The sequence below is a fragment of the Schistocerca serialis genome, chromosome 5, assembly GCF_023864345.2.
Source record: "Schistocerca serialis cubense isolate TAMUIC-IGC-003099 chromosome 5, iqSchSeri2.2, whole genome shotgun sequence".
NCBI classification, from domain to species: Eukaryota; Metazoa; Arthropoda; class Insecta; order Orthoptera; family Acrididae; genus Schistocerca; species Schistocerca serialis.
Window position 1 is genome coordinate 601,056,130 of NC_064642.1, and position 24,113 is coordinate 601,080,242.

General features: G+C 44.4%; 1 protein-coding gene across 1 annotated transcript in view; it reads right to left on the bottom strand.

Moving 5' to 3' along the window:
* LOC126480747 (alpha-tocopherol transfer protein-like) overlaps positions 1-24,113 on the bottom strand; it is a 125,873-nt gene that overhangs the window by 31,483 nt on the left and 70,277 nt on the right. The window contains exons 2-4 of the mRNA XM_050104026.1: positions 9,495-9,654; positions 8,011-8,167; positions 2,451-2,700 (exon numbers count right to left, since the gene is read on the bottom strand). Coding sequence (XP_049959983.1) covers positions 2,451-2,700; positions 8,011-8,167; positions 9,495-9,633 — 546 coding nt within the window. The 5' untranslated portion in view covers positions 9,634-9,654. The remainder of the gene's footprint in view (positions 1-2,450; positions 2,701-8,010; positions 8,168-9,494; positions 9,655-24,113) is intronic.

Genomic DNA, 24,113 nt, shown 5'->3' on the forward strand with positions numbered 1-24,113 from the left:
TGTCCGGGTCACGCGTGTGGAGGAAGGCACGGTAGAGATGGCGGGATTCATGGAGGAGGAGGACGGCCTGTGGGGGTAAGGTAGGATGGTGGGGGTGGAAGGCGACAGTAGGGATATGGGCCTCCACGGCCTCAGACAAGGTCTGCTGGTGAAAGGAGGCGGCATGGGTAACATCGTCAGGGTGGTGGTAGGTGAAGGGGTGGCTATCGACCTGGATGGAGAGGGTATCCTGGTAGGCATTCCAGTTGGCACGGCAATAGTCATGGATGTACTTTGGGGGAGGGTCATTACGAGGGTCGAGGCGGGGGCGACGACCGTCTGAAACAGTGAAGAGGACAGGAAGATGGTCGCTACCAATAGGCTCCAGGACATCCACCGTTATGCGGCCAAGGAGGTTAGGGGAGGAAAGGATAACATCAGGAGTGGAGTTGGATTCGGGACGGGTGTGGTGGGGAATGGGGATGAGGTCGCCATGACAGATGTTTTGCTTACGTTCCATTTAGCGCCGAAGCGTGATTCACGAACAGCGGTAACGTAAACCGGCATAATATGCACCATCGTGCAACGGAAAATCCACGATGGCTGTGACAAGTGGTCTCATTAAAACATTCATATTTCTTTACGTACTACACGAATACGTTACATAAAGGGGGGCTCCTATTTAGAAAAACGCAGTTGATATCCGTTTGACCTATGACAGCGCCATCTAGTGGACCTACCATTGCGCTATCTGGTTTCCCCCTTCACGCAAAGTGAGTTTCGTTCTTTGTAGTTATTTCGTTTGATGCTTATTTCGTGAGATATTTGGCCCACTTACGATGAATTGACCACCCTGAATATATATTAGAAAAATATAATATATATAATATATTGGAATAATTATCGATATTTTACCAAAAGCCCTAGTTATAACCATCGCACTATGCTACATCTTACTGTTGACACTCCTCGCAAATAATGCGATAATTTCAACCATCTGTACCTTCTCCAATCCCATCTGGACCGGTTCACTGCTTGGTGCAACCAGTGGTTGCTCAGGGTCAATCCCTCCAAAACCCAGGCGATCATTGCAGGCAAAACCACCCCGTCCTTCCGTCTCCTTGATTTCTATCTCACCATCTATGGCCGTCCTATCGCCCCCACTCCCACCCTTAAGTACCTTGGCGTCACGCTCGACCGTCGCCTCTCCTGGACTCCCCATCTCCGGACAATCCAAACCAAGGCACGCTCTCGACTCCATCTCCTCAAGCTCCTTTCTGTCCGTACATGGTGTCTGGACCTCTCCACCATCCTCCACATGTATAAATCCTTCAGCCGCCCTATCCTTTGTTATGCCCATCCGGCCTGGATTTCCGCCCCCCCCTACCTTTTATAAATCCCTCCAAATCCTTGAACGCCATGCTCTCCGCCTCGCCTATCGCATCCGTCTCCCTTCCCCCACGCGGTTCCTGTACGATCTCATCCCCTTCCCCCACCTCCTCCTTTTCCTTAAAAGGATACGGATCCTGTACACCTCCCGCAAACTCGATCCTCCTCACCCGCTTGTCTCCCCCATCCTCTCCCACCCCCGCATGCTGCCGCGCCTGTATTCCCACGTCCCACCCGGTCTCCATCTCTCCACCCTCCTTACCCTCTCCTTGCCCAAGGTGGCTTCCGCCAGTTCCCCCTCCCTGATGATGTCCTCCTCCCCTCCATCTACTCCTCCTATCAAATTTTATCCTTCCCCCCCGCTTCCTGTGTCCTTTCTTTTAGGCACCCTCCCTCGCTTCTCTTTCCTTTTCCCCCATCCCCTCCCTCCACCCCTCTTCCCCTGGGCTTCCCCTCCCCTTCCTCCCTTCCCACTATCTCCCCTGCCCATGGCATCTGCTCTCCCCTCTCCCTCTCCCACCCCCCCTCCTCCTCTCTTGGCAGGTCCCCAGATTCGTACACGGTTAGTGAACATTCGCACCCCAGAGATCAACGCCTCGTGTTCTGTGTGTGCCGTCGTTTCGTGCTTCAGTGGTTCAGTGTTATTCGTTTTGTGCACCCACACTCACGTCTAACAATTTTCGTCTCTGCATGTCTTCAAGTGTCTGAACAATTTTATCTTGGACTCTACGCCCGTGAACGGCACCTTGTATTTTAAAAAGTGTTTGTCTCCGTTTATGTGTCCACCATCTTTCTTTTCTCTAATTGTCTTCATTTGTATCTTTGTGTTTTCTCTGAGGCCAAAGAGCGGCGTAGTATGCTGCTGCAAGCCTGCCTGTAAACAGGTTTCAATATAACAATAAAGGAAAAAAAAACAACCTTCTGTAGAAATGTACAAAGAGCCTGAAACCACTCAAGGAAATAAAATTTCTGTTATCAAGTTAGTTGCTGATTATTTCGATGTATACAACTACAGTTGCTAAAGGTGGACAAAATGCTAACTTTCTTTCCGTTTGCTGAACCTGACGAAAGGCTACACTCACCCTGTAGATCATCTCGAGGCCACGCAGCAGCCCGATGCCCGTCTTGAGGACGTGGCCCGCCTGCACGTTCTTCATGTCTAGGATCATGATGTCGCCCAGCGAGTAGTCCTCGCGCAGCATCAGCTCCGACCACAGCAGGATGGCTTTGCTCATGACGAGTGGGTCGTAGTCGTCCGGATTCTCGCAGATGTTCGTCGTTACCGACACGCGCAGGCAGCTGTCCGTGAGCCGCGGCATCGGGAACATCGTGCTGCAAGATAACGTCGGTCGGCGGTACAGAACACTATTGGCTTCGTGCCAGACGAACCACAATATATTTCAAACATGTCCTCGCGCTGCAATAAATGGATTCATTACGTTTATAACAACTAAGTAAGAAGTTTTTAGATCTAAATCGTTATGGATCAGTGATATCCCTGCGTGGTAGCACTCCACTCGGAGGTTTTGAATCTCGGTGGTGGAAGACATGATAGTTCCGCCTCTATTGCAAGACGAGGAAAGGTGATGCCGTAAAATTCCTGATGACCAGACACTGTGTTAATGTTCTGGATTAAACTGAAAATCTGTCTGTAGTGTGTAAAAAAATTATGGGCACATTACACTGTTGACGATAATCCTCCTGTCGCATGGAGACGTTATCTTAATGGCCACCTTGGTGATATTCGAGAGAAGCAGAATGTGTGGCGACATCAGGTACCATCGTGTCCCTTCTCGCATCAGCATACGACACTGACATGGCGCCACAGTCTACACAAATCCATTATAACCACGTACACTTAAGAGTTTTGCTCTACATAAAGTACTGTTCCGTAATTTTGGTACAACACATAAATGTCGTACTAAACGGTAAGATTACCTGCGGTATTGGTAGCAACTGTAGGGAAAGAAACAAATAAATGTGTGGGAGAGAAACTGGGAGTCGACGACTTCTCTTTCTTGTTCGTTTGTTTGTTTGTTTACCTGTTTTGCACATAATGAGTACAGCACATTGTTCAGTGTTAGTCCATTGTGTATTTTACATCCTTACGAAATACAAATTGCATTCTATAAGTAATACTTTCGCGCGTTCGTGTAACCAAAGAAATTACTTTTGTGCAAGTGTAATTTTCATGCACAAACATAAAAAATCTTATAGTTATTGTTATTTTGTACTTGATAGAACGTTTTTCATCATAATCAGAAGCAAGCATTTCCTGTTAATATTGATACATGTGAAAGTCGTTTATGAATAATAGAAATATGTTTCATACAGACTCGGCGAAGTACTGATGGTATTTTTGACTTACTTTTGTTTACCGTTTTTTTATTTTACCTTTTTTTAGAAATTTTTTTTCTAGCGCTATATGACTTTTGTATTTTCCTGCAATATCCCTTTACCTAAAGTTACAAATCAACTGTTATCGAATAAAATTTGAATTAAACATCGACAATTTCAGTTTTACTATACCTATTGTTTACGCGACCCTTCATGTATCCTTAGTTTCAGGACGTTTCACCGCTTCCGGTTTCGAGGAGAATCTACGAGAGTTGTTACAGAAGTAAGTTCCGATCGGTAGCGGAACGGAAACCACAGTGAGAATCCGTAGCGTTTTATATGTGAAAAAGTATCACCACAGTTGTATATTGAGAATGATTGTATTGTCTCACATGGCTAGTTTCGGCAGCACGTTATCGCCTTCCTCATGCCCCACTATTGCCAAAAGAATTTTAGATTTCCTTGGCGCATTTATTGTGGAGTCCTTGTTACTAGTACACGTGGGCTAGGTCTCCTTAAGAGTCTCTACTCGACTGGTCGAATAGAGACTCCTGAGCAGAGCTAGCCCACGTGAACTACTAACACAGACTCTACAAAAAATGTGCCAATGAGATCTAAAACTCTTTTGGCAGTGGTGAGGCCTGAGGACGGCGCTAATGTGCTGCGGAAACTAGTCATGCGAGACAAGAAAGTCATTCTCAATATACAACTGTTGTGGTACTTTTTCTCATATATATCATCAGCTGGAGACACTCGTCCATGCAAGAGGATGGTGTTTTATTTGCAACACTTAGCTACACCTTCCAGCTACTTCTTTACATAGTCCCCGCTCCGACTTTACACTACCTTTGTCATAGAACCCAGCCGCTTGTGTTTCCAACCAATTCTCTACACTGGTCTGCAGCTCACTGTCCGTGCCAAAATGTTTTGTTTTCCGAGCCAGCGGTTGACGAGGGCAGAGTTGAAAATCAGAGGGAGCCACGTCCGTGCTGCATGGTGGGTGATCAAACACTTCCCGTCGAAAACGCTGCATGAGCGTCTTTATAGCCCCTGCAGTGTGCGCTAGAGAATTATTGTCGTGAAGAAGGAAAGGCATGACAGCTATGTCACTTAGGGTTACATGAAAACAGGGGAAATCTCTGGGTAGGCACCCACAGTTAGCGACAACCACTATTTTGTAGGCATCTTTAGGTTCTCACTGAGCGCTGAGAACTGCAAAGTGCAACGTGGTGCGGTTGGCGGGCGTACTAGATACATTGCCCAGCACATCTGTGCAGAGCTCCATCAGGTTTTCACTGTGGCTTGCATCTCGCGATCTGTCGGAATTTCCTTTCTGGACAGCCCGCGTACTACGGCACTGATTGCATACGAAAATAAAGCAGTCGAAATGAGCTAACGCCCGACATGTATGCAGGACACCTAACATACAGGAAAATTGGTTAAGATCTTAACTCATCACAGTTTTCAGGAATGCTACCGTGGTAGCCTGCGGTAATTTTACAACTCTACGTCCACTCAGTAGGTACACTTGGGCTGCAACTCTCACACACTGGAAGGAAGGGGCTCATTGTAAGCGGAGGAAGAAACCGTTATACCTAGCGACTCAGATACCGCAAATGTTTGCTAGCTGCCACATCTGACGACTCGACACAGCAGACAGTGGGCATTTCTCAACTGATCTGAGACACAGTCTCCTCCGCCACATCATGTCACGTGGCGTGATGCCATGGTCTCTGCAGAGCTAAAGCTGCCTGCAAGATCACAACAAGCTAGTGTCGTATTCAGTCTACATGCATACAAAAAACTCACCGGCAACCCTCTTGTTGACGACCTACGCTGAGAGCTTGGGTTACGTTTGCTATTTGAGCCTGGGAAAATTTTTCGTAGCGGTATGGCAGATTAAGGCCACATTGACGGTCTTACAACTTTACACAGTTCATTCCTTGAGTAACCGTAGCCACCCAGTAGTTTGTGTTGTCTCCTAACTCGGTGCTGAAGTTGTAACTAGCACTGTTCAAATAAAGGGAACAGAAGATCTATTCCAACAAAAACCTTCCGGGTTAGGAGCCTATCCCTCTTTATCTGTACAAATTCAAAAGTACGGTGTTCAGTCCTCCGTTGTCAGTATGAATTCTTCCTCTTAGTAATCACTACACCCTCCTCTGGCAGTGATTGGCTGAGTATGCCAGTGCGAAAGTTGTAAGAAGGCAAAGGAAATCATCCCCAGAAGAACGATGTGTAGTAGACATCTCCTACTTCGGGTTTACGTCTTTAGTTTATCTATACATTAACTTACTTCATGGTTGGAATTTTGGAAACTACCATACACTATGTGATCAAAAGTATCCGCTCCCCCCCCCCCCCCCCAAAAAAAACATACGTTTTCCATATTAGATGCATTGTGCTGCCACCTACTGCCTGGTACTCCGTATCAGCGACCTCAGTAGTCATTAGACATCGTGAGAGAGCAGAATGGGGCGCTCCGTTGCACTAACGGACTTCGAACTTAGTCATGTGATTGGATGTCACTTGTGTCTTACGTCGGTATGCGAAATTTCCACACTCCTAAACATCCCTAGGTTTTCTATGTGACAGTGAAGTGAAAACGTGAGGGGACACGTACAGCATAAAAGCCTTATAGGCTGACTTCGTTTGTTGACTGACACAGACCACTGACAGTTAAAGGGGGTCTAATGTGTAATAAGCAGACATCTATCCAGACCATAACACAAGAAATCCAAACTGCATCCGGATCCACTGCAAGTACTATGGCAGTTATGCGGGAGATAATAAAACTTGGATTCCATGGTCGAGGGGCTGCTCATAAGCCATACTTCACGCCGGTAAATGCCAAACGACGCCTTGCTTGGTGTAAGGAGCGTAAACAATGGACGATTGAACAGTGGAGTGAAGAATCACGGTACACAATGTGGCGATCCGATGGCAGGGTGTGGGTATGGCGAATGCCCGTTGAACGTCATATGCCACCGTGTGTAGTGCCAACAGTAAAATTCGGAGGCGGTGGTGTTATGGTGTGGTCGTGATTTTCATGGTGGGAGCTTGCATCCGTTGTTGTTTTGCGCGGCACTATCACAGCACAGGTCTACAATGATGTTTTGAGCACCTGCTTGCTTTCCACTGTTGAAGAGCAATTCAAGGATGCCTATTGAAACTTTGAACACGATCGAGCACCTGTTCATAATGCACTGCCTGTGGCGGAGTGGTCACACGACAATAATATCCCTGTAATGGACTGGCCTGCACGAATTCCTGACCGGAATCCTATAGAATAGCTTTGGGATATTATGGAACGCCAATGTCGTACCAGGCCTCCCCAACCGTCATAGATACCTCTCTTCAGTGCAGCACTCCGTGAATAATTGGCTACCATTCCTCAAGAAACCTTCCAGTACGTGATTGAACGTGTGCCTGGGAGAGCGGAAGCTGTCATCAAGGCTAAGGCTGGGCCAATAACATACTGAATTCCAGAATTATCGATGTAGGGCGCCGCGAACTTGTAAGTTCAAGAAATGGCTCTGAGCACTATGGGACTTAACTTCTGAGGTCATCAGTCTCCTAGAAGTTAGAACTACTTAAACCTAACTAACCTAATGACCTCACACACATCCATGCCCGAGGCACGATTCGAAACTGCGACCGTAGCGGTCGCGCGATTCCAGGCTGTAGCGCCTAGAACCGCTCGCCCACCACGGCCGGCGAACTTGTAAGTAATCACGTACTGTATACATATAAGTAACTGCCAAAGAAGTTGCAAAAAACATTGTGTTCAGGACAACCGCAACTGTGAAAGTACTTCTTGTGGAGTGCCAACCGCAAACAGCTGTATGCTGTTTCATTCGACAACATGCAAAATAAGTAGTACACACTGCAACAAAATTCTGTTAACTGCGATGAAGACCTATTAATTACTTACGGGTTTGCTAAGGAAGTTTCTTTCTCCTTGGGCTACAAGTGCATGGTCTGTTATAGCCAAAACGGAAAGATGCCCTAGTAACTGCCACAGTGTTGCTAGCACTAGTAAGCTGAGCTAGGAAATCAAAACAGCAAGAAAAGTAAACGGCTCTTCCATACTTCACACAAAAACAAGAACTTTTAATGTCTCTGCACGGTATAACGCTGCAGTAATACACGAGTATAGTGGCAGCAAAATAATCCATTCCTCTTTGCCTCGATGGGAACTAAACATCTAGACAAGATGACTCAGTGCACATCGCTCTACCACGACAAAACACTTCAGAAATGTAGCGAAAATGGTGTACATCGTATCAGAACTACAGTACTTACATGAATTTCTTACACACTCCTATGATTTCCCTGGGATTCCTGTTCATAAGCAGCTCTGGGTATCTGTTCTTGAGGGAGAAGTAGGCATCTACGGAGGTCTTGACTCGCTCCAAACTACACTTACAGTTGATGTACATGCGTTCCAGCCGAGCGTCATCTGTAAAAGAAATATGTGTAGAAAACATACAATACAGTTCATATACTGTGAACTAGAGTGAGTATAGAATGATGAATTCCGTTCAATCCAAACTGAGTTTAGTTTTTTGAATTTCTTGTACATGTACAGTTTTAAAGGGAATAACATTACAGGAGGAGACGTATCACAGAGTATGACAACTGGAATGCTTGTCATGGAAAAGAAGATGTAAGAAGTCTTGGAAATAAAAACATTAAAAACGAGTTTAATATATATTTGTTGCCTGTTAGTTTTGTTTACTTTGTAGAAAATCACTATGTTGATTCGAACATTCAGTAGAGTATGTAAGTTTTTATACAGGTGGATCCCACCATGAAACGATCATAGCAGTTTTCATCTGATTCTAAGGACTAGCCCAAAGATGCTACCTGAAATCTAGGCAGAGGCTACAATCATGTCAACACGAATCTTAGGCAAAAGATTACGCGAAGCTGAGTTGAGACCTTAAGTTGTCATGAATCGTTTACAACTGAGACCATAGCACAGAAAACAGAGACTCGTTTGGTGTAGAGACATACATTTAGCGGCATTGTTCTATTTCTGTTTCTGGTTGCGAAATAGACACCAACGCGTCCGTGTACGACCTGTGAAAGATCACAAGAAGCAGCGATTCAGGAGGTCCAACAGCTCCTGGAATCATGACGTAGGGATTTATGGATAATACAACAAGGCTAATTTCGTAATTACTGAAGATAGCACTCGCCAGTATGTGGCAGGAGTAGTAGCTCCTGCCGGCCGGTGTGACCGAGTGGTGCTAGGCGATACAGTCTGGAAACGCGCGACCGCTTCGGTCACAGGTTCGAATCCTGCCTCGGTGGGTGTGTGCGATGTCCTTAGGTTAGTTAGGTTTAAGTAGTTCTAAGTTCTAGGGGACTGATGACCTCAGAAGTTAAGTCCCATAGTGCTACGAGCCATTTGAACCATTTTTGGTAACCCCTGTTGTCATACTCTTCATGAACAGGTGCATTCCAGCAGGATAATGCAACATATCAGTCTACGGTTCACATGTGCTTTGAGGAAACGGCAGAACTTGGACTGGACTGCCCAATAGAGAATGTGTAGGATGCCACGGGAAGACAGATACTTCCATAGTTTTCTCCAGCCAGCCACCATCATGAACTGACACAGCATGGGTTTGAATAGTGGCAAGAAATTCGTCAAGATGTCATTCTGAGACTCTTTATTTCCAAGTAACAAGGTATACAAGAGTGTGTTCGTGCCTGTGGGGTCGCACCTGGTACAGATGTTGATGACGATGTGTGTAGAGAGATCAGATTGGGCTAGTTACCTATATTTTGTGGTAAGTGCGGCTGCATTTTCAGCCACTTCCGTATCACCAAGATGGCCACCCTGATGTCGTTTTCGCTAGTCCCCAGCTGCTTCCGCACGTAGGCCACTTGCTCCGGAGTAGGGAGTCCAGTCTTCATCTTGCAGGTTCAGGGTCTCAGCTGTGCAGAAAACAAACGTTATTAATTAGTTTCGCTGATGGAAAGTTGCTCATGCAGGATGGATCAAAGGCGTGTGAAATGGACAGGTTTGTCCGAGGACAAGGCAAATGGTATCTACACATTTTCCATGCTAATTTTTAACTTTACTCCAGGGAAACTGTGTTAGCTTTTTGTGGGATGTTGCTGGTGTTACTATGCTGTCGAAGAGTGGTGCTCTCAACATCAGGTTCTTCCCTTACGTGATAGTGTAATGTGATCATCACGTTACATCTATGTGTCAGGCCATGAAATTCGTCTCAAGTGTCCCACAAATTTGTGCGTTCCTTCTCCACCGAAAATGTAGTGGACACTTGAAGTGACAGCAGCATATCTATCGGTCTGCACCACTGATGACAATATTCATCCACTCTATAGACATAAGACTGATACAGTTGGGCTGTATATGCACATTAATATTGATTATCTGTAATCATGGTTGTCTCGACTGCAATTAAGTATTTGAGAAACGGGTGTCAGAAAATACGAAGCTAAATTTTGAAATTTGTCGATAGCTTCATTCTCTTCTAATCAATACCTTACGACTCAATATAGTGCTTCAGTGTCTGCCATTATAGAGATGGGTAATTGCATTGGTTACTAATCTCCAAATGATCTACAGCAATTGTTTGCAACGCTGTTGTTTGTTTAGTATTGAGTGTAACTTGTCTCCTAGTCCTACTATAGACGACATACACCTTGGAATGTTTCGTCTCACCAGTTCACTACTGCCCTAGTGTGGGAATTTGTTCGTTACTATCTAAAAGCATGACGTAGTGGTACTTTCGCTGTTGCTACGTACAAAGTGCTTTAAATGCATCTGTCAAACGTTTTCTTTTATATCGCTCCGAAGATATATAGAACATATAGTAAAGGGTATTCCTGCATTGATTATTGCATTTTTCATTTACATTCCATATCCCTTCAGTATCCTTCTTACTTAAATATGTGAACTAACATGTAGTGAATAGCTTCGTATCTCTCGTGTCTTGAAGTGCAGTCAAGGTGTTCATTACTCTCACACTATTTGTACATGCCCGTGTGTCTGCTGGATAATTTTGTGGTACATATTTTACATATGTATCAAAATACACAGTCTGCCAAAAAATGTGAAGCACCCAGAAGTGTAATACTGAACTAAATGAAACCTCACTTCCAGGGAGAGTATGTGGTGTTATTTCAGAGATTAAAGAACCAAGTGAAATTTAAAAGTAATTCGGGAGTACGAGGTCACTTATCAATAAGAACTTACAGCCGTCTAGGCTAGAAGCATGCTAGATTGGGCAAGTCGGCTCAGAACAATTGTAACTGGTCTTTGATATCCTGGATACTGGTGCTGGGATGGATATGACGTCCGGGTTGGTCCAGCGCACGTTCTATTGAGAACAGGGCTGGGGATTTTGCTACCCACACATGGGTCGGTATTCCTACTCCAGCTACCGTCTTGGTCCCCTCCAACCAAATAAATCACTCCAGCAGCTGCTAATCTCCGATCACTGCTGTGGGATGACGCAGAATATTGCAGGAAGTCCATCATTGGTTCTCGGATCACAGGCTAAGTTTGAACGTGTTATATCTGTGGTACTCAGATGTGGCCGACCGTAACCTTTATGTCTGCCCTGAGGTCCTAATACAGTCCAGCACTGGGCAACTGTCACATCCGGATGCCCCACGCATCTTGATACCGCCCGATTCGACCAGTCGGTGAAATGGAGGGCCTCTTTCAGACTGTGTCAGACACTGATAACGCTGTCTCATACGAATGCGTGACTTTCCGTGTCTTCCACAGTCATCACTGAACATCAGTCTCGGTTTGGGTCTCTTATGTTGCCTATCCATCCTAGTAAAAACACTGGGCACGAACAGCATTATTGCACTCTGATTACTCTGTTACAGGAATTTGCAACTCCAATCATTTACAAACTTGCCGATGGCGTGTACGTCCACGAAGCTACATTAAAGTTGGACCTTTTTTCTTGCATATCTATTTTTCAGGCGATGTAGTTTGCAATAATATCCTTCTACAAAGGTTTCGCACAGTCGTCTCTAATTCTTTTATTTTTTGGAGGAGGAGAACGAAATTTTTCTTGAACATACTTTGAACATTTAGCTATAAGTTGGTATATGAAAGTATTTTCTTTCATTTACTCGTGAGCCATAATGGACCGTGAAGTAGATGTCAGGTTGCGACAATGGTCGGTGAAGGAGTTCAAGACTCTGCCACATCGATTCACAGGAAGTTGCTCCCTGTTTATGGGAGGGCACAGTGCATCGCAGCAGTATCCAGCGATGGTTGCAGAGGTCTGAAAAAGGTGATTTCTCTCTACTGGACAATCCACGATGTGATAGACCATCGACAACAGTGAGTGATGTGAATAAGGAGACCAGTGATCAAATCATCCAAAATGACAGATGTGTAACGACACGGCAGCTTGCTGAAATGACTCTTTTGTCATTGGGTAGTGTGGCAATACTGGTACAGTCACTAGGGTAATTAAAATTCTGTACACGTTGGGTGCCTAGATTATTGACAAGAGAACTGCAAACGATGAGGAAGAATGTGTGCGAGGGTCTCATGAAGACCTTTACTGAAGAGTGGAAACAGTCTTTTGACGGCGTCATTACACAGGATGAAACATGGATGTTTCTGTCCGAGCCTGAGAGCAAAACTCAATCCATGGAGTGGCATCATCCGGGTTCACCTCGGTTGAAGAAACCAAGACTTCCACACACAGCAGGCCGAAAGGTGATGGCCTGCTTCTTCTGAGATGCGTGTCGTGTCATTTTCATTGACTTTTTGGAATCTGGCTCCACAAATAACCAAGACCGTTAATGTTTGTCATTGGACAAGCTGCGACGTGCCACCAAGACCCACAGACCACAGCTTCAGGGCCAGCTCATCAGACTACACCATGACAATGTCAAACCCATAGAGCCCTTATGACGCAGGTGAAATTCAAAAAAACGGGTTGGAAAATTCTTCCTCATCTTCGCTACAGTCCGGATTTGGGATTTATACCTCTTTCGTCGTCTGAAGGCCCACCTGCGCGGTGAAACATTTGATACTGAGAAGGACCTTATTTCCTGTGTCAAAAAGTGGTGTAAAAGTCAATCCCAGAATTTCATCAAAGTGTATTTACATCACGGAAAGAACGTTGGGCCAGATGCGTCACAGCTGATGGAGGTTACACTGGGTAGGCTCAATGTATAGCTAAATGTTCCAAATATGTTTGAAAAAATTTAATTCTCCTCTTGCAAAAAATAAAAAAAAATTAGAGACGACTGTGAAAAACTTTTGAGCGTCCTTCGTATATTTTCGATTTCACTCTCAATTTTAGTATTTAGATAGTCACAATTAATGTATTAAATAAATAAATTTCCGATCTGGGTGTGGGCTCTACCATATAACCATACAAAGTGGGGTGGCACAACAGCAAGGCACAGGTTTTCGGTAGTTCCTATAAATCGCTTAAGACCAATGCCGGGTTTGTTTCTTCGAAAGGCCCAACTATCTTCCACTTCTGGCGGTTCTCTCTCTCTCTCTCTCTCTCTCTCTCTCTCTCTCTCTCTCTCTCTCTCTCTCTAATGACGTATTCGTCGAAAGACTGTCATACCCTACGTTTCCTTCCTTGTAGCACAGATCTCGGTTAGGTTCTCCTTCTACCGATGTAATACTGTACATTCCAAACACATGTTGTCGTCATTTCCTTGATTTGCATTTGGGGTCTCCATTTTTAATGTGTCACGCTAAATTTTTTGACGTCACAATCTGCATCAACAGAGTAGTTAGCTATAATTACCTCACCAAGAGTGTCTCGAGGCCTTACAAAAGAGGACGTAACTTTTTCTGTTTAGTCTTCGTTCAGACAAACAAGACCTCCCATACCGCAATGGGATCCTTTCCCGAATCGCTCCAGCTAAGCTGTTTGCCGTCGCGTTTCGTTGGCGTCTCGCTTGGTGAGTTGACTATTGGTTCCTCTACCTTATGCCGGCGTATGTTTACCGGATGCGGCTGTCACTCTCGTAATGGCTAGGGGCCAGGTGACGACCTAGGTCCGTGCCGGTAACGCACAGTATCAGAGAAACCAACTCGTTAGTGGTTCTTTCTAAATTGTGGTTTGCAGCTCACAGGAGAGCTTCAGACTGGTGTAGAAGCGACATTTCAATAAAGCAAAGTTACATTTCGAAAGAGCTTCTACCGACTGACCCACCACTTCATGGTTTATACTCATACATGTGCTTGCAGTTCGCCTCCCACTCTTTCAAAATGTCGTAGTATTCTAATATTACACATTAGTACAATGAATGCCCTCAGTATCTTTCATTGAGTGTTTTAGAAGTAGAATGACTCATTAAAATGCATTGTGGTAGAGATTTATTTTGTAATACTTAAGCTTACCATGTTACTTTCACTAAATCGATCAGCTTTTGTAGCGTCAGCTGTCAGCTGCATTGATCTCATCGCGAACTAGCAGTTTTTATAGTGTTTTTTGAATTAAATCAGTAAATGTGCATTGTAGTAGTACACGCTAGTACATCCAGATATGCTACAATGATCTTGCTGCAGACAATGTAGCGGTGGGAAAATAAATCAGCAGCTTTCGTCATTTCCCTACCATACTTGTGAATACGTTCAGCAACGTTACTTTCGCGATCAGTGTATGACATTTGCGGTGGCGTACTAATATTTTACTTATCAGGTTTCGGATAGTGACATGGTGGAATGTTAGTAAACATTGAAACTGTCAAATGGTTCAAATGGCTCTGAGCACTATGAGACTTAACATCTGAGGTCATCAGTCGCCTAGAACTTAGAACTACTTAAACCTAACTAACCTATGGACATCACACACACCCATGCCCGAGGCACGATTCGAACCTGCGACCGTAGCGGTCGCGCGGTTCCGGACTGTAGCGCCTAGGACTGCTCGACCACACCGGCCGGCTTGAGATAGTCACTTTAATGCTGGGCAACATCTTTGTGATACCAAATCACATTAGTCCCTGATTCAGTGGTCTGCCATCTGCGTTCACAAGTTGCAGTTTACAGCCGATTAGTCTTAGCGTATCGTCATTGTACCTGATCACAAGAGAGCTAGCAGGCAGAACTTTCAGGCACCCGCAAGCAGTTGTTAGTTGTGGAAATGTTGAGACATTTTAGCGGGGCAGGTATCCACGTAGGAGATATCCGACATACAAAAATTTTTCAAATGACTCTGAGTACTATGAGACTTAACTTCTGAGGTCATCAGTCCCCTAGATCTTAGAACTATTTAAACCTAACTAACCTAAGGACATCTCACACATCCATGCCCGAGGCAGAATTCGAACCTGCGACCGTAGAGGTGGCGCGGTTCCAGACTGTATCGCCTAGAACCGCTTGGCCACCCGGGCCGGCTCCAAAACACAGTCACACGTTGTTTGCAAGAGAGTTCCAGTGTGTAAGGGAAACAGTGGTATCACAAGATAACAATCGAAAAGGATGGTGATTTCTATAGATAAATGACTTGGAAGAAGTAGCCTTCCATCACTGTTTGATACGTTGCACAACAAAAGACGAAGCTGAGCACAATATTTCCTGGGGGAGCTACCAAGCCCAGATAGTACTGACTACAGACATGGTGCTGCGTTAATCCAGTGCAGTTGTACTCATTTTGGACGAAGTCTGTTTCATGAATCAGGGAAAGCTCAATAATCACAAAAATTTGGGGATTGTTGAGGATTCTAGCGCTACAGTTATGAAGCACCATCGACACAGACATATTCTTAATTGATTCCTACCCCTAACTGTTGTTACAAGAAAGCCCACTTGATATTTTGGCACGTATGAAACCCCAGTACACTTTAGCATCTTTCTCGTGAACGCTTGTGCCAAAATTACCCGATAGGTGGACAGCAAGTGTAAGACCGATTTCGTGACCAACTGATTTATTTGATATGACTCCACTTTATGTATCCATGTGAGCTCATGTGGAAAGTGTTGTGTACAAAACACGAGTAGAGATGGCAGGGCGTCTCCTGGCTAGAATTCTCCTATAGTTTTGCTGCGACGCTTTCAAATTTCGATTCCTCATACAGAATAGTGGATGTCTTGGTGTCTATCGATTGTCAGCTTAAAAACGCTAAATCTGCCGTTGGTTCTCCAACTGGCCATGAGTTTCTCTTGTCTGGCAGTTTACGTAACTCACCGTTATTCGTGTAAGTAAAACACTCGAATTATACCGTGGTACGGAGTGCACAAAGAATTCGATGTCAAGCTATAAGATAATGGGAGAGCAAGTTATCACGGACGTAAAGAACAATACCACTAAGCCTACAAAAAATCTCTAGTTAAAACTAACTTTCGGTAACTATGGCCAATGTACGAGGGTTAAGTCAATTATTATCCGCAATTTAACTATATTTTTCAACTGAAGGAGACACTTCACGGCATTCGTTCAGAACTGCTACAAATTCGTCGGGCAATAGACCGCGGCGCTCGAACTGTCAACACAACTGTTGCTGCTAAGAGTATTCTACGTCTTCCACATTGCTGGCAATGGGTTATACACAATGCTGGTGACTACTTTGAAAGTCAGTAAGACTTTGAAACACGTATCTATTTTGTACGAGCTGTAAATAAATAGTTGCCACCATTACAGTTCCAACCCTCGTGTATACGTAAGTGTGTGTGTGTGTACGTGTGTAATATTTTATATCATCACTTTCTATGACACTGTCATAATTGGTTTCGCCCCGTTGCTGGCAATCCTCAGATTGTTCAAACGGCATTTCGTGACCAAAAGTTTGACAGCACATGAGCATTTGTTGACCAAATGAACAGGATCTGAAGATGGCCACTGTCAGCGCCGAAAGCTCTTACGATGGCATCATAAGAAGTGACTTTGCCCCCCCCCCCTCCCCCCGCCCAAAAAAAAAATATTATAACACAATCACTGAGCTCCTTTCATCGTCATGCCCTAAGACACCAATGCTTTTCCTTCTATACTTTTACGAATACGGTGTCCGTTACCACAACGCTCGTGAGTAAAGTATCGATAGTTTTCGGTTGATACCGCTCCTACGTACTTTTTACTGTAATACTCACAAGCAAAGTATCGAGAATTCTCTTTCCATAGCTTTGCGAGTACAATACCTGCTGCTATGCTACCCAAGAGTTTAGTATCGACATTCTTTCGATATATTTACAGCCACAACTTAGTTTAGTTTACTAAACATGAGTTAAGTATCGTCACTTCGCTTAATAAAGTCTCGCTACTTCTAACTCACATTTGCGTGCAATAAATTTTTTTCTTAAATCTAGGTAATTACGAATTATAATACCTAGGAAACAAAGCAATGAAATTTTTAGCGAACCACTGGAAGCGGAGCCAGACTTACTGCAGCTGTGTGCGGAAGACGGCCTGCTTAGCTAGCCGGAGAGGGCGCTGCAGGGTGCTAACGCCTGCTTCGTGCTACCTGCTGCTGGGGCGCGACCAGTGTGGGCTGCGCCGGCGCTGCTACTGGTGCCCGGTGCCTGGGACGCTGGGCTTAGGAAGGCGGCGCCACAAGGTCAGTGCGGCCGGCGCCGCTTCCTGGTCGACTAACGACCTTTCCCTCTCTCCCTCCCCCCCGCGATCTGGCTGCTGCCATCTGTGCTCACGCACGTACCAGGGGCAACGCTCGCCTGCTACTCGTTCGCTCCGTGCGTCTAGTGTAAATGCGAAGGAAGCGTTCAAAATCCAGCATTAGCATACTCTTTGACAATACTTGTCCTTGTTGTTGCCTCCATAGCGGTAGAATGTCAGCTGTGAAATACACTCCTGGAAATTGAAATAAGAACACCGTGAATTCATTGTCCCAGGAAGGGGAAACTTTATTGACACATTCCTGGGGTCAGATACATCACATGATCACACTGACAGAACCACAGGCACATAGACACAGGCAACAGAGCATGCACAATGTCGGCACTAGTACAGTGTATATCCACCTTTCGCAGCAATGCAGGCTGCTATTCTCCCATGGAGACGATTCTAGAGATGCTGGATGTAGTCCTGTGGAACGGCTTGCCATGCCATTTCCACCTGGCGCCTCAGTTGGACCAGCGTTCGTGCTGGACGTGCAGACCGCGTGAGACGACGCTTCATCCAGTCCCAAACATGCTCAATGGGGGACAGATCCGGAGATCTTGCTGGCCAGGGTAGTTGACTTACACCTTCTAGAGCACGTTGGGTGGCACGGGATACATGCGGACGTGCATTGTCCTGTTGGAACAGCAAGTTCCCTTGCCGGTCTAGGAATGGTAGAACGATGGGTTCGATGACGGTTTGGATGTACCGTGCACTATTCAGTGTCCCCTCGACGATCACCAGTGGTGTATGGCCAGTGTAGGAGATCGCTCCCCACACCATGATGCCAGGTGTTGGCCCTGTGTGCCTCGGTCGTATGCAGTCCTGTTTGTGGCGCTCACCTGCACGGCGCCAAACACGCATACGACCATCATTGGCACCAAGGCAGAAGCGACTCTCATCGCTGAAGACGACACGTCTCCATTCGTCCCTCCATTCACGCCTGTCGCGACACCACTGGAGGCGGGCTGCACGATGTTGGGGCGTGAGCGGAAGACGGCCTAACGGTGTGCGGGACCGTAGCCCAGCTTCATGGAGACGGTTGCGAATGGTCCTCGCCGATACCCCAGGAGCAACAGTGTCCCTAATTTGCTGGGAAGTGGCGGTGCGGTCCCCTACGGCACTGCGTAGGATCCTACGGTCTTGGCGTGCATCCGTGCGTCGCTGCGGTCCGGTCCCAGGTCGACGGGCACGTGCACCTTCCGCCGACCACTGGCGACAACATCGATGTACTGTGGAGACCTCACGCCCCACGTGTTGAGCAATTCGGCGGTACGTCCACCCGGCCTCCCGCATGCCCACTATACGCCCTCGCTCAAAGTCCGGCAACTGCACATACGGTTCACGTCCACGCTGTCGCGGCATGCTACCATTGTTAAAGACTGCGATGGAGCTCCGTATGCCACGGCAAACTGGCTGACACTGACGGCGGCGGTGCACAAATGCTGCGCAGCTAGCGCCATTCGACGGCCAACACCGCGGTTCCTGGTGTGTCCGCTGTGCCGTGCGTGTGATCATTGCTTGTACAGCCCTCTCGCAGTGTCCGGAGTAAGTATGGTGGGTCTGACACACCGGTGTCAATGTGTTCTTTTTTCCATTTCCAGGAGTGTATTTACTACGGACAACAAGGGCTATTCTCATACGACCTGTTTTCTCCTTGTTATCGACTTCGTAGCAAATACGACTTTTTATTCAGGTACTTCATCACTGCTGTCGACGTTAGCTATCACTGCAAAAATATCTTGTTGACGTCCCCAGCTTACTCTAGTGAGATAACAATAGCACTAAAGGATGCTGGGTTACATCATGTAGATATACGTGCCGTGGCGCACCCGGAAGATGAAATAATAATTGCTTTTAAGTATATAACATATTTATTATTATTATTATTATTATTATTCTTGATTGTTATAATTATTTTTTGATTGTTATAATTATCATTGTACTACTGTTATAATCTCTATTTTTTTAACATTAATACTGTATAACACGTTATATGTCCTTAATGTTCTGTAGAAACTGAAATTCGTTCAATCTGAGTCTACCTGGTTAGGTGTAAGAGAGGACCTGAAGGCCCTAATCCTGCCAGGTAAAATAAATGCATAAATAAATAAAAAATAAATAAATAAATGAATTAACACAACAAACAGTCTTTGATCTGTATAATTAAATGGCTCTGGGCACTACGCAACTTAACTTCTGAGGTCATCAGTCGGATCTGTATAATTAAATACTCGTTCAGTCATCCAGTTCCTTCTCTAAACAGTTTGTGCCAGAGCAACGAGGAACTTTGTTTCGTTGATGCATATACGAGTGGTCTCCATTTTAACTCCATTGAATGTGTCCAATTTTAAATCGGTTGAAGAGCGGGATTACTGTGTCGCTGAAAGTTCATCCCCCGCCTCTATCCGGGACGCGCAGTGCAAGTCCTTCGTATTTAGATAAAAATGGAGTTTTTTTTCGGGGCAGTCTTATTTGAGTTCAAGGCATTTTCTCAATGTTTCTCATCCCAGCACTAACATACCCAAAATGGTGCCAAGTCGGACCTACTGACGGTATAGCAATAGAAATGTTTTGCTCTACTGATTTCCGTTAGCCCTTAGGAGAAAGGTAAAAGATACCGAATCAGTTTTCTTACAGACAATAATTCTGATGAAATAGTGAGTCTTATTTTTCTTAAATCTTGCTCTGTTCCCATCTATAACGTATTACAGCGGTTTGGTCCAGAAGTTTCTAACAACATTCATCAAAAACTGTTTTATGATTTACAGGGTAATCTTAAACTATAAACAAATTTCATTGCCGAAAGAAATGATCTTAAAATTTTTGCAAGATCGGATCAAATTCCCCCTATACTGCCACATACTCCCACATATGGATTCGTTTCTGTCATGTAACGGTGGAGCCATTGTGTATCTCATCCCATGTAGCATACCAACACATACAACCAGTTCCATTCTTTTGAAAATTCCAAACACGGTCAGAAATACGTTTTTCCGTTTGAATTTAATCACCATTCAACAAATGTTGCATCAATCTTCCACATAGTTTTTCACAATTCTTTATGTAACATCCACTGTGTTCTTTTACTTCGCGTCACTTATTTTGCACACCTTTAATGGTCGTTACTGAACATTATGTTGTACTCTTTCTAGATTTTCCGTATTTAACAGCGCTTTTAGGACTCGCATTACGTGTATCATCTTCAAGAACAGCTTTTCAGTCTAATAGCCCATTCCGAGGGCATGCAGCTCTACTGTATGGTTAAATGATGATGATGTCTTCTTGGGTAAAATATTCCAGAGATAAAATAGTCCCCCCTTCGGATCTTCGGGCGGGGACTACTCAAGAGGACGTCGTTATCAGGAGAAAGAAAAATGGCGTTCTACGGATCGTAGCGTGGAATGTCAGATCCCTTAATCGGGCAGGTAGGTTAGAAAATTTAAAAAGGGAAATGGATAGGTTAAAGTTAGATATAGTGGGAATTAGTGAAGTTCGGTGGCAGGAGGAACATGACTTTCGACCAGGCGAATACAGGGTTATAAATACAAAGTCAAATAGAGGTAATGCAGGAGTAGGTTTAATAATGAATAAAAAAAATAGGAATGCGGGTAAGCTACTACAAACAGCATAGTGAACGCATTATTGTGACCAAGATAGACACGAAGCCCACGCCTACTACAGTAGTACAAGTTGATATGCCAACTAGCTCTTCCGATGACGAAGAAATTGAAGAAATGTATGATGAAATAAAAGAAATTATTCAGATAGTGAATGGAGACGAAACTTTAATAGTCATGGGTGACTGGAATTCGGTAGTAAGAAAAGGGAGAGAAGGAAACGTAATAGGTGAATATGGATTGGGGGTAAGAAATGAAAGAGGAAGCCGCCTGGTAGAATTTTGCACAGAGCACAACTTAATCATAGCTAACACTTGGTTCAAGAATCATAAAAGAAGGTTGTATACATGGAAGAATCCTGGAGGTACTAGAAGGTATAAGATAGAGTATATAATGGTAAGACAGAGATTTAGGAACCAGGTTTTAAATTGTAAGACATTTCCAGGGGCAGTTGTCGACTCTGACCACAATCTATTGGTTATGAACTGTAGATTAAAACTGAAGAAACCGCAAAAGGGTGGGAATTTAAGGAGATGGGACCTGGATAAACTGACTAAAACAGAGTTTCATGGAGGGCGTAGGGGAACAAATGGCAGGAATGGGGGAAAGAAATACAGTAGAAGAAGAATGGGTAGCTTTGAAGGATGAAGTAGTGAAGACAACAGAGGATCAAGTAGGTAAAAAGATGATAGGGAGCGAAAGGCGCCTCTCCCCGATGTTATTCAATCTGTATATTGAGCAAGCAGAGAAGGAAACAAAAGAAAAATTTGGAGTAAGTATTAAAATCCATGGAGAAGAAATAAAAACTTTGAGGTTCGCTGATGACGTTGTAATTCTGTCAGAGACAGCAAAGGACTTGGAAGAGCAGTTGAACGGAATGGATTGTGTCTTGAAGGGAGGATATATGATGATTATCAACAAAAGCAAAACGAGGGTAATAGAATGTAGTCGAATTGAGTCGGGTGATGTTGAGGGTATTAGATTAGGAAATGAGATACTTAAAGTAGTAAAGGAGTTTTGCTATTTGGGGAGCAAAGTAACTGATGTTGGTCGAAGTAGAGAGGATATAAAATGTAGACTGTCAATGGCAAGGAAAGCGTTTCTGAAGAAGAGAAATTTGTTAACATCGAGTATAGATTTAAGTATCAGGAAGTCGTTTCTGAAAGTATTTGTATGGAGTGTAGCCATGTATGGAAGTGAAACATGGACGATAAATAGTTTAGACAAGAAGAGAACAGAATCTTTCGATATGTGGTGCTACAGAAGAATGCTGAAGAGTAGATGGGTAGATCACATAACTAATGTGGAGGTGTTGAATAGGATTGGGGAGAAGAGAAGTTTGTGGCACAACTTGACTAGAAGAAGGGATCGGTTGGTAGGACATGTTCTGAGGCATCAAGGGATCACAAATTTAGTATTGGAGGGCAGCGTGGAGGGTAAAAATCGTAGAGGGAGACCAAGAGGTGAATACACCAAGCAGATTCAGAAGGATGTAGGTTGCAGTAGGTACTGGGAGATGAAGCAGCTTGCACAAGGTAGAGTAGCATGGAGAACTGCATCAAACCAGTCTGAGGACTGAAGACCACAACAACAACAACAACAACAGCCCATTCCGAAATTGTTAATCAGACTCCTAACAAACCAGTTCTGTAAAAACAAATTCCGTTCGAGATAAACAGTCCAAAAATAAGAATATTTCAATGATGTTGAAGCTTTAGTATGAAACAGGCATAATACGACAACCTATCGTTGAGAAGGACTGTTGAAGGAAAAATTTGTTGCAAATTAAGTTGCCCTCTAACGTTCGTCATTAAATCGACAAAAATACAGATTTATTGCAAACAAGTGTAGCTCTGTGTCAAGCAGAAAAATGTTCCCTTCTTGTGACGGATTCTCTTATATAATTACACTTTATTAAGTTCTTAGATATCTCAAAGATGACCCTTACTCGCTATTGGCAACGATCTGTAAGTGGCGTGGCGCAGTAGTTAAAGGAATGATCAATAACGATATTTCTAGTTATCCTTCTTTTAATCAGGTAACGAATACGTGGATGGTTCCTTTAGCTAATCAGCTTGAGATTCCTTACTTCACCATTCCTCAACTGGACTCCTTTTCCTTCCCTCATGACTTCATTTTCAACAGGACCTTAATCCTAAACTTTGTATCTTGGAATTAGCTAAGAAATGATGTGGAAAAGGAGGTTTGAAATAAGGTCCAGCGCTATGAAGGCATAGTTTTCATTTGTTCATTATTTTGATCGCTACAGAGAAAACAGACTTCCGGATTCGAGGCTCCCAGCCATTAAGGAAATGATTATCAAACCGCTCTCCGCAAGAAACAAATAACTTCCGGAAAGACATCTCGATGCTGTTATGAATACTGATAGGTCGTTTCAGACTTGTTACGCTACGTTACGCTACGTTAGTAGCTACAACGCTTAACCAATAACGACAAAGCGGGGGAATCTCCTTCGACGTAACAACACAACATTACCTTACGTCAGTGTCAAGCCAACTGCTGAAGATGATAATAGTTGGGGAGAAGTTTAAAGGTGTAAAGCGACAAGGAGAAGTAGTAGTCTAAGTAGAAGATGCCGGCGAAAAAAAATGGCTCTGAGCACTATGGGACTCAACTGCTGAGGTCATTAGTCCCCTAGAACTTAGAACTAGTTAAACCTAACTAACCTAAGGACATCACAAACATCCATGACCGAGGCAGGATTCGAACCTGCGACCGTAGCGGTCTTGCGGTTCCAGACTGCAGCGCCTTTAACCGCACGGCCACTTCGGCCGGCCATGCCGGGGAAAATAGCGTGGATTTACGTTCTAGAGCTTCCGACGTCTATAGCTAAAAATTAATCTGTGTACGCCACCATTCAGAGCCCACTGAAAAATGAGATGAAATCATACACAAGAGTAAAATAAGAAAGCGAAGATAGTATATACAGAATTACTGTAACAATGCCATGACTTTGGTAACAATAGACAAAAAGAACGATGTTTCAAAATTCAGAACAAGTGAGATTATCAGAGAAATAGTCAATAATCGAATAGATGAGAGTGTAAGAAGAGAAGCAAGAAATTTCAAAGATCCAGGAAATGGGTAAACCATGAAGTACCGGACGGTTATAGTTAAATTTTCCCTATTTAATTCGCTATGACACGGAAAGTAATTACCGTACGAGTACCAA